Below are 16,325 nucleotides of genomic sequence, written 5' to 3'. Positions count from 1 at the left end.
GGCAATACTTCCATATGTCGTTTGGAATCCGCATCACCTGACCACTGGCGCGTCCATAAACTTCTTCTGGCAGATATGGACATCGCACTTACTCTTGATGCCAGAGTGCAAATATCTCTCTGTGCATCTCGCATATAAAGAAATGCATCCTTTAACTGCTCTATAGTCAGTAAAATACTGTCCCTATCCAGGGTATCAATATTTTCAGACAGTGACTCCGACCAAGCCACCCCAGCACTGCACATCCAGGCTGAGGCGATTGCTGGTCGCAGTATAACACCAGTATGTGTGTATATACTTTTTAATGTATTCTCCAGCCTCCTATCAGCTGGATCCTTGAGGGCGGCCGTATCAGGAGACGGTAACGCCACTTGCTTTGATAAGCGTGTGAGCGCCTTATCCACCCTAGGAGGTGTTTCCCAGCGCGCCCTAACCTCTGGCGGGAAAGGGTATAATGCCAATAACTTCTTTGAAATTAGCAGTTTTCTATCTGGGGTAACCCACGCTTCATCACACACTTCATTCAGTTCCTCTGATTCAGGAAAAACTATCGGTAGTTTTTTCACACCCCACATAATACCCCTTTTTGTGGTACTTGCAGTATCAGAGATATGCAAAGCCTCCTTCATTGCCGTGATCATATAACGTGTGGCCCTACTGGAAAATACGTTTGTTTCTTCACCGTCGACACTGGATTCAGTGTCAGTGTCTGGGTCTGTGTCGACCGACTGAGGTAAAGGGCGTTTTACAGCCCCTGACGGTGTGTGAGACGCCTGGACAGGTACTAACTGGTTTGCCGGCTGTCTCATGTCGTCAACCGACTTTTGTAGCGTGCTGACACTATCCCGTAATTCCATAAACAAAGCCATCCATTCTGGTGTCGACTCCCTAGGGGGTGACATCACCATTACAGGCAATTGCTCCGCCTCCACGCCAACATCGTCCTCATACATGTCGACACACACGTACCGACACACAGCAGACACACAGGGAATGCTCTGATAGAAGACAGGACCCCACTAGCCCTTTGGGGAGACAGAGGGAGAGTTTGCCAGCACACACCCAAGCGCTATAAATATATATAGGGACAACCTTAATAAGTGTGTTCCCTTTATAGCAGCTCAAATATTATAAATATCGCCAATAAGTGCCCCCCCTCTCTGTTTTTACCCTGTTTCTGTAGTGCAGTGCAGGGGAGAGTCCTGGGAGCCTTCCTCGCAGCGGAGCTGGGCAGGAAAATGGCGCTGTGTGCTGAGGAGAATAGGCCCCGCCCCCTTTTCGGCGGGCTTCTTCTCCCGGTTTTTTTGGAACCTGGCAGGGGTTAAATACATCCATATAGCCCCAGGGGCTATATGTGATATATTTTAGCCAGAATAGGTATATTACATTGCTGCCCAGGGCGCCCCCCCCAGCGCCCTGCACCCTCAGTGACCGCTGGTGTGAAGTGTGCGGAGAGCAATGGCGCACAGCTGCAGTGCTGTGCGCTACCTCATGAAGACTGAGACGTCTTCTGCCGCCGGTTTCTGGACCTCTTCTCTATTCGGCATCTGCAAGGGGGTCGGCGGCGCGGCTCCGGTAACCCATCCAGGCTGTACCTGTGATCGTCCCTCTGGAGCTAGTGTCCAGTAGCCTAAGAAGCAAATCCATCCTGCACGCAGGTGAGTTCACTTCTTCTCCCCTAAGTCCCTCGTTGCAGTGAGCCTGTTGCCAGCAGGACTCACTGAAAATAAAAAACCTAACAAACTTTTTCTAAGCAGCTCTTTAGGAGAGCCACCTAGATTGCACCCTGCTCGGACGGGCACAAAAACCTAACTGAGGCTTGGAGGAGGGTCATAGGGGGAGGAGCCAGTACACACCACCTAGTGGTCAAACTTTTAAATTTTGTGCCCTGTCTCCTGCGGAGCCGCTATTCCCCATGGTCCTGACGGAGTCCCAGCATCCACTAGGATGTCAGAGAAATAATAATAAAAATTACTGCATAACTATTCACCCCTTTCTAAGGTGGCCAGAAATAAACCCTGTAGCAATTAGTGGTCTTTACAGATCACAATAATTTGCTTGTATCCCACCCTGTATAGTACTAAAAATTGTTTTCAAATAAATTCATCTGCAGATGACAGATGCCAAAGTTGGCCACTGCATTCTCAAGCAAGAGCTTCATCATGAAGATCAAAAAGCAAGCAAAGCAAATTTGAGGGGAAAAAAATGAAACTGACCAGAGTAAGGGTGTGTACACACGGTGAGATCCCTGCTATGCCCGATTTTGAATATGCGATTTCCCTTGAACTCCCCCAGAGCCCAGATAGCACAGATTGTACAGATTTTGACTATCTGTGCTTGACATTTTGTCTATGTACGATTTTGACTAAGTGCCAATTTTGACTATACTTTGTACTAGATTGTACACTAGATCGTCAAGATTGACTTGCCTGCACAGTCTATCTAGCCTTACGATACCGACCCCACAGGAGCGCGCATCGGGATCGAATCTGTATCGCAAGCTGCCTATCACCATGAGATATGCACTAACTTATCATAAGATTTTGACTATAAAGTCTAAATCTCACAGATTTATCTCACGTGTGTACACACCCTAAGGAAAGAAATTTTAGAAAATATCAGGCCCCCCACCCCTTGGCAGTGTAGAGCTCATTATAAAGTAGAGGAGACTAAATGCTAGTAACACAGCTGTGTCCAGTTTATTTGGAAACTGCTGTTAGAAGAAGTGGTGCTCATCTACCCTGAAAGCAACTGGCAGAAACGGTCATGGACAGATGTTAATGATACTTCCCAAATAGACACTCTGATATATTAAAAAGGTGTTTAAACTTTTATTCCACGGAGATTCCCTTGGACAAATTTTAACAGCAAGTTTTGAATAATTTAAGTTTTCCATGACATTCACAGATATCCAAAGCACCCAAAAGATATGTCATATAAACTCACATTTAGACTGTCCCCTAAACAGCCAGGCGGGAGGTGCACGGGGTGTGGCACAACAATCACATCATCACAGCCTGCCCCCCACTGGTATCCGGACTCCAGGTCGACCACAAAAAGGTCAACACACCTTAGGTCGACGTCAATTGGTCGACACACCTTAGGTTGACATGGACAAAAGGTCGACATGGACAAAAGGTCGACATGGGCAAGGTCGACATGGAAAAAGGTCGACATGAGTTTTTCACAATTTTTTTCTTTTTTGGAACCTTTTCATACTTAACGATCCACGTAGACTACGAAAAAACATTAAAAAACCCAGGTCGACCTTTTTCCATGTCGACCTTGTTCCTGTCGACCTTTTGTCCATGTCGACCTAAGGTGTGTCGACCAATTGGGGTCGACATAAGGTGTGTCAACCTTTTTGTTGTCGACCTGGAGTCCCAGGCCCCCCCCCCCCACTATACAAAGCCAATATTGGAAATTGTAATTTAGCACAAATTGCATCATTAATCCACCGGGACTGTCTACTTCACTCAGTAAGCAGGTGGCACCGAGCGGCACAAAGCCGTTTGCGGGAGATTTGCCTTTCCTTTCCGGAGTCCGGCAGAGCCACTGGTAAGTATGGCTATATGGCGTAGCCCTAAACTTGAACACATCCCAGCTCACATTGATTAAACAAATGGTTCATCCATCTTCCCTTTATCCGCAATGTCTGTTACCTTTTGCTAAATTGGCCTTCAATATAACATACACATTAATATGTAGCCCAATATAGGGAAACGCCTTGGTTACAGTTAGATCCGCTATAATAGTAGAAGCACCCTGATGTGGCAGGTGTGTCACCCTATATCATAGTTCTGCAAACTCGGTCCTCATTACCCCACACAGTGCACGTTTTGCAGGTCTCCTCACAGAATCACAAGTGAAATAATTAACTCCACCTGTGGACCTTTTAATATGTGTCTGTGAGTAATTAATACACCTGTGCACCTGCTGGGTTACCTACAAAATATGCACTGTGTCGGGTCCTGAGGACCGAGTTTGCAGACCTATGCCCTATATATACACAAGTGTGTGTGTGTAACAGATTTCTGGATTTAAGGAGAACAGCAGCAGAATATCCTTCCCCCTTAAGTCTCTCGTCTAGTTATAGCACCTGCTGTGATTGGCTAAACTTCCGCTCCAGTATAGAAAATAAGATATGAGAAACGTGACCTAAGCAATGCAGTTATACCTTGTACTAGAAGGCTTTAGTCCACAGCGTCACCTGGCAAATTTGCACCTGCATGCATTCATTAAGTTAGGTTCTGCACACACTCAAAGATATCCCAGAAGCACGGCTATATAAAGATCACCTGACCATATCACAGCTCAAACCAACAGAACAAATGAGCACACTTTATAGTGGGTGACATCCCCCCTCCCCGGCTTTTGTGGTAGATACGAAATACATTTAAAAAACACATTTACTGGTTTCTACCCTAGACCTGCAGTATAATACAGGCCGTCTGTCTGGTCATGTCTCCACTGGTGTATCACAGATTAGCTAGATGGTTTCCAGGCTGGCAAGACTCTGAGGCACGTCAGATGGCGACTTGCCCACTGCTAACAGCTGATGCAGCTCCTGTTTGCCTCCAATGGGACGGAAGGAGGGATGAGAGGGAACAGCAGAAGCACAGTCAGCCTGCAGATAGGGTCACCGGGGAACGCACGGAACAGATGATTTGTAATAATGCAGTCTGAGCCCATATGTAGGGCACTGAGCAGATATGATGCCATTCTTATATAAAACATCAATGTCCCAGGAGACAAACCGACCATCTCTATAATAAAAGGTAGGCAATGCAGTATTGTATTACAATCCTTAGCAATGCAAATGCAGGATTAGGTGTATAGCACCTCCTTCCAGCATTTGCGATTGCTAAAAACTGCGATGCTATCGGAGTTCCAAATGAACATCGTGACCATCGGCCGTGATGTTCATCTGCGACTGCAGTCTCAGTAAAGGTGCATACACCCATAGCGATATAGTAAACTATTGGGCTTATTTATCAATGAGTGATACATTTCACTGTGAGTGATACATTTCACTGTGAGTGATACATTTCACTGTGAGTGATACATTTCACTGTGAGTGATAAATTACACCAGCCAATCAGCTCCTAACTGCCATGTAACAGACTGTTTGAAAAATAAGAATTTACTCACGGTAATTCTATTTCTCGTAGTCCGTAGTGGATGCTGGGAACTCCGTAAGGACCATGGGGAACAGCGGGCTCCGAAGGAGGCAGGGCACTCTAGAAAGATTTATGACTACCTGGTGTGCACTGGCTCCTCCCACTATGACCCTCCTCCAAGCCTCAGTTAGGACACTGTGCCCGGACGAGCTGACATAATAAGGAAGGATTTAGAATCCCGGGTAAGACTCTTACCAGCCACACCAATCACACCGTACAACTCGTGATACTATATCCAGTTTGACAGTATGAAAACAACTAAGCCTCTCAACAGATGGCTCAACAATAACCCTTTAGTTAACAATAACTATTTACAAGTATTGCAGACAATCCGCACTTGGGATGGGCGCCCAGCATCCACTACGGACTACGAGAAATAGAATTACCGGTGAGTAAATTCTTATTTTCTCTGACGTCCTAGTGGATGCTGGGAACTCCGTAAGGACCATGGGGATTATACCAAAGCTCCCAAACGGGCGGGAGAGTGCGGATGACTCTGCAGCACCGAATGAGAGAACTCAAGGTCCTCCTCAGCCAGGGTATCAAATTTGTAGAATTTTGCAAACGTGTTTGCCCCTGACCAAGTAACAGCTCGGCAAAGTTGTAAAGCCGAGACCCCTCGGGCAGCCGCCCAAGATGAGCCCACCTTCCCTGTGGAACGGGCTTTCACTGATTTAGGATGCGGCAGTCCAGCCGCAGAATGCGCCTGCTGAATCGTGTCACAGATCCAGCGAGCGATAGTCTGCTTAGAAGCAGGAGCACCCAGTCTGTTGGGTGCATACAGGATAAATAGCGAGTCAATTTTCCTGACTCTAGCCGTCCTGGAAACATAATTTTTTCAAGGCCCTGACTACGTCCAGTAACTTGGAATCCTCCAAGTCCCTAGTAGCCGCAGGCACCACAATAGGTTGGTTCAAGTGAAAAGCTGATACCACCTTAGGGAGAAACTGGGGACGAGTCCTCAATTCTGCCCTATCCATATGCAAAATCAGATAAGGACTTTTATATGACAAAGCCGCCAATTCTGATTCACGCCTGGCCGAAACCAAGGCCAATAACATGACCACTTTCAACGTGAGATATTTTAGATCCACGGTTTTTAGTGGTTCAAACCAATGTGATTTTAAGAAACTCAACACCACGTTGAGATCCGAAGGTGCCACTGGAGGCACAACCGGGGGCTGAATATGCAGCACTCCTTTTACAATGTCTGAACTTCAGGTACTGAAGCTAATTCTTTCAGGAAGAAAATCGACAGAGCCGAGATCTGTATCTTAATGGAGCCTAATTTTAGGCCCATAGACACTCCTGCTTGTAGGAAATGCAGAAATCGACCTAGTTGAAATTCCTCTGTTGGGGCCTTTTTTGGCCTCACACCAAGCAACATATTTCCGCCATATGCGGTGATAATGTTTTGCAGTTACATCTTTCCTGGCTTGAATCAGCGTAGGAATGACTTCCTCCGGAATGCCCTTTTCCTTTAGGATCCGGCGTTCAACCGCCATGCCATCAAAACGTAGCCGCGGTAAGTCTTGGAACAGACAGGGCCCCTGCTGCAGCAGGTCCTGTCTGAGCGGCAGAGGCCATGGGTCCTCTGATATAATTTCTTGAAGTTCTGGGTACCAGGCTCTTCTTGGCCAATCCGGAACCACGAGTATCGTTCTTACTCCTCGCCTTCTTATTATTCTCAGTACCTTTGGTATGAGAGGCAGAGGGGGGAACACATAAACCGACTGGTACACCCACGGTGTTACCAGAGCGTCCACAGCTATCGCCTGAAGGTCCCTTGACCTGGCGCAATATCTTTTATAGCTTTTTGTTGAGGCGGGACGCCTTCATGTCCACCTGTGGCCTTTCCCAATGGTGTACAATCCTTTGGAAGACTTCTGGAAGAAGTCCCCACTCTCTCGGGTGGAAGTCGTGTCTGCTGAGAAGATCTGCTTCCCAGTTGTCCACTCCGGGAATGAACACTGCTGACAGTGCTAACACATGAATTTCCGCCCATCGGAGAATCCTTGTGGCTTCTGCCATCGCCATCCTGCTTCTTGTGCCGCCCTGTTGGTTTACATGGGCGACTGCCGTGATGTTGTCTGATTGGATCAGGACCGGCTGGTTTTAAAGCAGAGGCCTTGCCTGACTCAGGGCATTGTAAATGGCCCTCAGTTCCAGAATATTTATGTAGGGAAGTCACCTGACTTGACCAAAGTCCCTGGAAGTTTCTTCCCTGTGTGACTGCCCCCCAGCCTCAAAGGCTGGCATCCATGGTCACTAGGACCTAGTCCTGTATGTCGAACCTGCGGCCCTCTTGAAGATGGGCACTCTGCAGCCACTACAGTAGAGATACCCTGGTCCTTGGAGACAGGGTTATCAGCCGATGCATCTGAAGATGCGACCCGGACCACTTGTCTAACAGGTCCCCCTGAAAAGTTCTTGCATGGAACCTGCCGAATGGGATTGCTTCGTAGGAAGCTATCATTTTTCCCAGGACTCGCGTGCAATGATGCACCGATAACTGTTTTGGCTTCAGGAGGTCTCGGACTAGAGATGACAGCTCCTTGGCTTTCTCCTCCGGGAGAAACACTTATTTCTGGTCTGTGTCCAGAACCATCCCCAGGAACAGTAGACGTGTCGTAGGAACCAGCTGTGACTTTGGACTGTTTAGAATCCAACCGTGCTGTTGTAGCACTTTCCAAAATAGTGATACCCCGACTAGCAACTGCTCCTTGGACCTCGCCCTTATAAGGAGATTGTCCAAGTACGGGATAATTAAAAACTCCCCTTTTTCGAAGGAGTATCATCATTCCGGCCATTACCTTGGTAACACCCTCGGTGCCATGTACAGTCCAAAAGGCAGAGTCTGGACTTGGTAATGGTAATCCTGTACCACAAATCTGAGGTACTCCTGGCGAGGATAGTAAATGGGGACATGCAGGTAAGCATCCTTGATGTCCCGGGATACCATGTAATCCCCCTCGTCCAGGCTTGCAATAACCGCCCTGAGCGATTTCATCTTGAACTTGAATTTTTTTATGTATGTGTTCAAGGATTTTAAATATAAAAAATGGTCACACCGAACCATGCGGTTTCGGTACCCCAAACCGTGTGGAATAGTAACCCCGTCCTTGTTGAAGTAGGGGCACCTTAAGTATTACCTGCTGGGAATACAGCTTATTAATTGCCTCTAGCACAGCCTCCCTGCCTGAGGGAGTTGTCGGCAAGGCATATTTGAGGAAACGGCGGGGGGAAGACATCTCGAATTCCAGCTTGTACCCCTGAAATACTACTTGAATGAAACAGGGATCCACCTGTGAGCGAGCCCACTGATCGCTGAAATTTTTGAGACGGCCCCCCACCGTACCTGGCTATACCTGTGGAGCCACCGCGTCATGCTGTGGACTCAGAGGAAGCGAGAGAAGAATTATGATTCTGGGAACAGGCTGACTGGTGCAGCTTTTTCCCTCTTCCCTTGTCTCTGTACAGAAAGGAAGCGGCTTTGACCCGCTTGCTTTTCTGAAGCCGAAAGGACTGTACCTGATAATACAGTGCTTTCTTAGTCTGTGAGGAAAACTGAGGTAAAAATATTTCTTCCCAGCTGTTGCTGCGGATACGAGGTCCCAGAGACCATCCCCAAGTAATTCCTCACCCTTATAAGGCAGAATCTCTATGCGCCTTTTAAAGTCAGCATCACCTGTCCAGTGACAGGTCTCTAATACCCTCCTGACAGAATGGACATTACATTCATTTTGGATGCCAGCCGGCAAAATATCCCTCTGTGCATCCCTCATACATAAGACGACGTCTTTAATATGTTGTCATGTTAGCAAACTAGTATGTTTGACAGGATCACCGACCACGCTGCAGCAGCACGCTCTGCAGGTTTCAGTCTAGTACCCGAGTGTGTAAATACAGACTTCAGGATAGCCTCCTGCTTTTTATCAACAGGTACCTTCAAAGTGGCCGTTCCTAAAACGGCAGTGCCACCTATTTTGACAACCGTGTGAGCGCCTTATCCACCCTAGGGGAGATCTCCCAGCGTAACTTATCCTCTGGCGGGAAAAGGTACGCCATCAGTAACTTTTTAGAAATTACCAGTTTCTTATCAGGGGGAACCCACGCTTTTCACACACTTCATTCATTCAACTGATGGGGGAACAAAACACTGCCTGCTTTTTCTCCCCAAACATAAAAACCCATTTTTATAGGTTAATGTCAGAAATGTGTAACACATTTTTTATTGCCGGGATCAAGTCACGGATGTTCCTAGTGGATTGTGTATATGTCTCAACCTTGTCGACACTGGAGGCAGACTCCGTGTCGACATCTGTGTCTGCCATCTGAATGAGCGGGTGTTTTTGAGCCCCTGATGGCCTTTGAGACGCCTGGGCAGGCGCGGGCTGAGAAGCCGGCTGGCCCACAGCTGTTACGTCATCCACCCTTTTATGTAAGGAGTTGACACTGTCGGTTAATACCTTTCACCTAACCATCCACTCTGGTGTCGGCCCCACAGGGGGCGACATCACATTTATCGGCATCTGCTCCGTCACTATATAAGCCTCCTCCTCAAACATGTCGACACAGCCGTACCGACACACCGCACACACACAGGGAATGCTCCGACTGAGGACAGGACCCCATAAAGCCCTTTGGGGAGACAGAGAGAGAGTATGCCAGCACACACCAGAGCGCTATATAATGTGGGGATTAACACTATAACTGAGTGAATTTTCCCCCATAGCTGCTTGCATATACAATATTGCGCCTAAATTTAGTGCCCCCCCTCTCTTTTTAACCCTTTGAGCCTGAAAACTACAGGGGAGAGCCTGGGGAGCTTTCTTCCCAGCTGCACTGTGAAGAGAAAATGGCGCCAGTGTGTCTGAGGGAAATAGCTCCGCCCCTTTTCCGCGGCCTATTCTCCCGCTTTTTTTCTGGATTCTGGCAGGGGTATTTACCACATATATAGCCTCTGGGGCTATATATTGTGGTATTTTTGCCAGCCAAGGTGTTTTTATTGCTGTTCAGGGCGCCCCCCCCAAGCGCCCTGCACCCTCAGTGACCGGAGTGTGAAGTGTGTATGAGGAGCAATGGCGCACAGCTGCAGTGCTGTGCGCTACCTTGGTGAAGACTGGTGTCTTCTGCCGCCGCTTTTCTTGCTTGCTTCTGGCTCTGTAAGGGGGACGGCGGCGCGGCTCCGGGACCGAACACCAAGGACTGGGCCTGCGGTCGATCCCTCTGGAGCTAATGGTGTCCAGTAGCCTAAGAAGCCCAATCCGGCTGCAAGCAGGCGAGTTCGCTTCTTCTCCCCTTAGTCCCTCGCTGCAGTGAGCCTGTTGCCAGCAGATCTCACTGAAAATAAAAAACCTAAATCTATACTTTCTTTCTAAGGGCTCAGGAGAGCCCCTAGTGTGCATCCAACCTCGGCCGGGCACAAGATCTAACTGAGGCTTGGAGGAGGGTCATAGTGGGAGGAGCCAGTGCACACCAGGTAGTCATAAATCTTTCTAGAGTGCCCAGCCTCCTTCGGAGCCCGCTGTTCCCCATGGTCCTTACGGAGTTCCCAGCATCCACTAGGACGTCAGAGAAATGATAGTTATGAGCTGATTGGCTGGTGCAATTTATCGCTCACAGTGAAATGTATCACTCATTGATAAATAAGTCCAAATATCACTCATTTCCCCCCTAGTGAGCGATATAGTTTACTATATCGGCCAGTGTGTATGGCGCTGACGATGAGCGGGTCGTTAATAACCCTTGGTCTTGGCCGTATATGGAGCTCAATTTGGACTCATCGCCCAAAGCTGCGTGCTCCGCCCGGCCTCGGCATGACGTCACTGTGCAATATCATTAGTGATATCGCACAGTGTGTATGCCCGCTGTCGGGCGGCCCGGCCCTGGAGGGGAAACACTAGGCGATTTCGCACAACGAGCACATCGCCTAGTGTGTGACCACCTTAAGGCTGACCTTACTCAGGCTTGCAGTCGCAGGGAGTCTAGAGACGCCAAGGAAACTGCGACAGCGTTGCAGTCCTTAGCCTGGCCACTCCCAGAAAATGGGGGTGACACAACCCCGTCTCCAGCAACACCGCCCGCTCCTGCCCCTTCCGTCTGTCAATCAGGCAGAGGCATTCGTATCCCTGAATTGCGATCGCAGGACCAGTTCTGCAAATGCGCAGTTTCCAGACAGTTGGGAAAATGCGGGTTGGATTGCGATCCAAACTGAATAAACCCCTGTGTGCTGAAGCAAAAAATTCCTTTATTAAATCAGCTTTATACACACTCCCCAAGTGTATTCTCGTAGTGAACCCATAAGGATACTTCAGGAAATACACACGTTCAATGACACTAATAAAATGTGAAGTGGAAGAAACAATATAGAGTGACATACTACTAAAAAACAAATTTATTCCATGCATACAAAAATGTACATTTAGGGTTAATATGTGGAGCTTATCTGAACATTGGGAATCACGGCAGAATATCTGGGACAATCCAACAGGAGGAATGCCTAAACAGGTTTCGTCCAGTCCTTAGGACTTCATCAGGAGGTTATATATAATTTATTTTTGTGTGTGTGTGTGTGTGTTAATTTGCATTTATATAGTTACATTTTAGAAGTTTTGGTACAACCACTTATTACTATGATATACTGTGCAGTGCCTGTATTCCACCTATGGCCAGCCTGCTGTAGTGCTGGACACTGTGGTTGCAGGCCACATCAGCTGTGCTGGTCCCTTATCACCTCAGAGGCAAAAAAGGAGGTTGACTCACTGATTGACTCATCACGAAATCTCAAACCACAAGGTCTACAATCTTGAAACTTGGCAGGTAGCTTCTCCTTAGGTCCCAGGTGCTTGCTAAGAGCCGGTTTTACAATTGTCACTATCCATCAATTGGATGTGTGTATGTATGTGTATATGTATGCTCCAGCATAACTCCGGAATGCCTGCAGCAATTTACACCAAACTTGGTACACATATGACTTACAATTTGGGAACAAACACTGTGGGGGTAAGACAACCCTAGCACCTCGAGAGGTGGGACAGCAGCACAGAGTATATCAGGAGACAGCATAACTCCGGAATGCCTGGACCAATTTACACCAAACTTGGTACACATATGACTTATAATCTGGGAACAAACACTGTGGGGGTAACACACCCCTAGAGGTGAGGCAGCAGCACAGAGTATTTAAGCAGACAGCATAACTCTGAAATGCCTGGAGCAAATTACGGGTGGTTTTCAGGTTGCCGGCGGCTGGCCTCCCTGCGACCACCATACTGGCGCCGGCATACAGACATCTTTTCTCCCTCTTGGGGGTCCACGACCACCCTGGAGAGAGAATAGATAGCGTGGCGCACGTAGCGAGCCCGCAAGGGGCTCATTTGCGCTCGCCCAGCTGTTGGTATGCCGGCAGTTAGGATTCCGGCGCCGGTATGCTGGTCGCCGGGACCCCGACTGCCGGCAAACCATACTACACCCGCAAATTGCACCAAACTTGGTACACATATGACTTACACTCTGGGAACAAACACTGTGGGGGTAACACATCACTAGCATCCGTAGGGGTGGGCCAGCAGTACAGACTAGATCAGCACATGTATTATATGTCAGTGATGACAGGGCAGCATGTGGCACTGGTAGTGACATGATGTGAGGAGGGGAATGGAGGTAGCAGGAAGACACACACTGAGAGTTATATAGTGGGAGAAGGAGGGTCCCCAGCAGCACAGAGTATATTAGGAGATGCATAATATGTCAGGTAGGACAGGGCTGCATGTGACAGGGCCAGTGACATGATGTGAGGAGGGGAATGCAGGTAGCACAAACCCACACACTGAGTGTTCGATAGTGGAAGTACCACGGCCCCCCCCCCAGCACAGAGTATATCAGGAGATACATAATGTGCTGTGCTATATAAAAAACTGTAAATAAATCAATTTCACAGGGCATTGACATGATGTGAGGAGGGGAATGGAGGCAGCAAGAAGCCACAGACTGACCGTTATATAGTGGGAAGAGCAGGGTCCCGTCCCTCGGGGGACCAAAAAAGGGACCGGCCACCACACGAAGTGGGTCAGGGAAGCAAGATATGCCTATATACTAGATCTCCAACCAACTATAATTCTCATTTACCATCCTCATCCCGTAGCGAAGCACAGGTATTCAGCTAGTCTGCACATACACACCTTACTTATCCTCCCTGTTTGATCTGATCTGCTGTGTTTTCACCCGTGACCGATGCAGGCTGCTCTCATACCTTACTGTAATAAATGGGGAGGGAGGAATACAACCCAATGGAAAAAATAACAAACCCCCCCGCAAATGTTTGTCCCCTGTACAGGTGGTGGTAATTTGTGGTGTGACTGGGTATATGAATAAAGATAAGATATTGGGAGGGGGAGACGCATGGTTATTTGCCTAGCACAGGGCATTGTACTGTATACATGCACACACATACTGTACATACACTAGTAAAGACACCCAGGGTCACCCAAGTCTGCCCTACCCTCCGCTATTGTCCTGCTCCAATGCCCCCCCCCCCCCCATATATAACTGCTGCTAGTACTCCCGCTGTCACACACACTTACCCAGGTCCTGTTCCTGTGCAGCACTAGGTCTGTCGGGGTCTCCCTCGCAGTGGGAGCTGTTGGACATGTGTCCCAAGTCTCACTGCATGTTGGAGATGGGATAGACCTTTTCAATACATTCTATATGTAAGTTTACTGTATACTGCTTTTTGAGACATTTAGCAAGTGCCTCATACCCTACAACTGTACCGTTTTAGCCGGTACAGTACCGTTTTTAAAAAAATGTCTGTACCGGCTAAAACGGGGTGTACAGACTGTACCGGTTTTTGGAGTGTCCAGATACTGTATGTATTGCAGCGCTGCGGGAACACGGTCACAGAGTCCTGCAATGCTGCGGCAGCGTCAGGCAGCTTCTTCCACTCTTCCCTGGCAGCACCAGCAGACCCCAGGAATAGCCGCCAGTCCCATAGACGAGTCACTGCTGACATGTCTCACGCCCCGTGGACACCCCCCCCTTTACCCATGGCCCTGCCCACTTCAGCCATGGCCCCGCCCCCTGTACAGATTTAAACCATCTAAATGTTGGAAGGTATGGTGTCTACCACATGCACACTGTGACACCTTTTAGAAAACACCAATGTCTTACTATCCGTATGAATTCCCTCCCCCCCATATAGGAAAGATGACTGTTGTCCCTAGGGGCAGTGGTTTCCAAACTTTTCTGAATCACGGCGCCCTAGAATATCAGAATTTTTTTCACGGCACCCCATGGCCACAAATTTCTTATTGAGAAATTTAGAAAGAAATATTACATTAAGTAGATCGCGTTTATGTCATCCTTAGGGTCAGTTGTGCGGTGAGGGACAAGATTTGCTTCTGTTTGGCCACATATTTTATGACTGGCAGCCACCAGCACTGGTTTTGCCTATTATTTTGACCATGAATAATTTGAATTGGTCCTGGACCACCAATCCAAGGCACCCCTGCAAGTGTCCCGAGGCACCCCAGGGAGCCACGGCACACAGTTTGGGAACCTCTGCCCTAGGGCATTGGGAGTGCAACGGACTTTCTCAGCAAGATCTGCTTTACCATCAGCATTACACTATTATGTTTGAGTTTAGAAATACACTGAGACACAATAAAATGCAGGTGATGGAAAAACATATTTGCTTTATGCTGGCTTAACAGAAGATAACGTGGAGCATGATTCTACATGATAAATATCAGTCTGCACTCGTCACATTATCTACTGGAGAGAAAAGATCTGATTTACCTTTCTCACACCCACAATATTTATCATTCCTGATTAAAACTCTGGGGTGGGATACAATTGTTAGCGAGGTTCCATCGGGACCTTGCAGACTAGTAGAAAGGCGGGATATCCGGGAAAGAAACCAACCTTGCACCTAAATGAGTCTCCCCTAGGAGAAGATAAAGAAAGGTAAGATACAGAGGGTATTGGGGAGGAGAACACAAACTAAGGAACTCTACTGACTGCTGAGCCCTACAGACTTCACTTACTAACACAGAAACCAGGTGCTGTAACAAAATTATTATTATTATACAATCCTATCCTAATTTATATGGGGACTGTTTATGAAGTGCTTCGGTCTATACTCACATTAATTTCCGTTTCTGGGCCGGCTTCATTTTCCTGTAATCGGTTTGCTCTGGCTTCTTCTTCCTCACAGAGCTGAAAGGAGAAGAATGAGAAAGCGCTATTAAGAAACTGACCTGCAACGAGATATTCCATGCACGTGTAACGAATGGGCTTGTGGAGCGGATTGTTTATATGGGAGAATAAAACTAGTGAGACGTACATCAGTAGCATACGGTGCATTGCACTGCTGGGGTAACTTCAGTATTCCTAGGCTCTGGTACAAAGTCCTACAAATATTACAAACCCCATGCTCTATACTATATGTAATTCATAGGAAAACACAAGGCGGGTTTCCAGTTGCCCGGAAACTCCCTTCCCCACAGCCTGGCCAACGTGTGTGTGTGTGTGTGTGTGTGTGTGTGTGTGTGTGTGTGTGTGTGTGTGTGTGTGTGTGTGTGTGTGTGTGTGTGTGTGTGTGTGTGTGTGTGTGTGTGTGTGTGTGTATCACTCTAAAATCAAACATTTGAAACCCCCCCTCCAGAAATCCTGCATATGCCCCAGCAATTTATTTTAAGAACCAACATTTTAGCACAAGTCACTGGGACCAGCACATTTTGTGGAGTCCTGTCGTAAGAGCGGGATATAGTCATGTCACCACTATACAGACGCCGGAATCACGCGCGCTGGACAGCCCGACAGTCAGAGTGGGAATAAAACCTGCGACGAGCCGCAAGGGGATTCGTTGCGCTTGACCCCCCCTTTGTCACCGGCACTGTAGAGATCAGGATCGGTATGATGACCTCCGGGATCCCAAATGCCGTTCTCCCAATGCCAACCCGTAACAGCAGACAAAGCAATAATGGGAACAATGATCTGGCATTAAAAAGCAGTTTACAAACAAACCTACAGCCCAGTCAAGAGACTAACGTTGTAACCAAGAGACTAACGTTGCAACCAAGAGACTAACGTTGCAAGACCTATATAACAAAATAATAAATGAAGTCTCCGGCTAATTATGCA

The 16,325-nt window shown here is 47.8% G+C and overlaps 1 protein-coding gene across 1 annotated transcript in view; it reads right to left on the bottom strand.

Annotated features, from left to right (window-relative positions):
- SLX9 (SLX9 ribosome biogenesis factor) overlaps window positions 1-16,325 on the bottom strand; it is a 265,146-nt gene that overhangs the window by 8,833 nt on the left and 239,988 nt on the right. Inside the window, exon 5 of the mRNA XM_063933085.1 lies at window positions 15,327-15,398. Coding sequence (XP_063789155.1) covers window positions 15,327-15,398 — 72 coding nt within the window. The remainder of the gene's footprint in view (window positions 1-15,326; window positions 15,399-16,325) is intronic.

The sequence above is a fragment of the Pseudophryne corroboree genome, chromosome 7, assembly GCF_028390025.1.
Source record: "Pseudophryne corroboree isolate aPseCor3 chromosome 7, aPseCor3.hap2, whole genome shotgun sequence".
Lineage (NCBI taxonomy): Eukaryota > Metazoa > Chordata > Amphibia > Anura > Myobatrachidae > Pseudophryne > Pseudophryne corroboree.
Note: the sequence above shows the minus strand (reverse complement) of the source record. Positions and strands in the feature narration are given on the sequence as shown.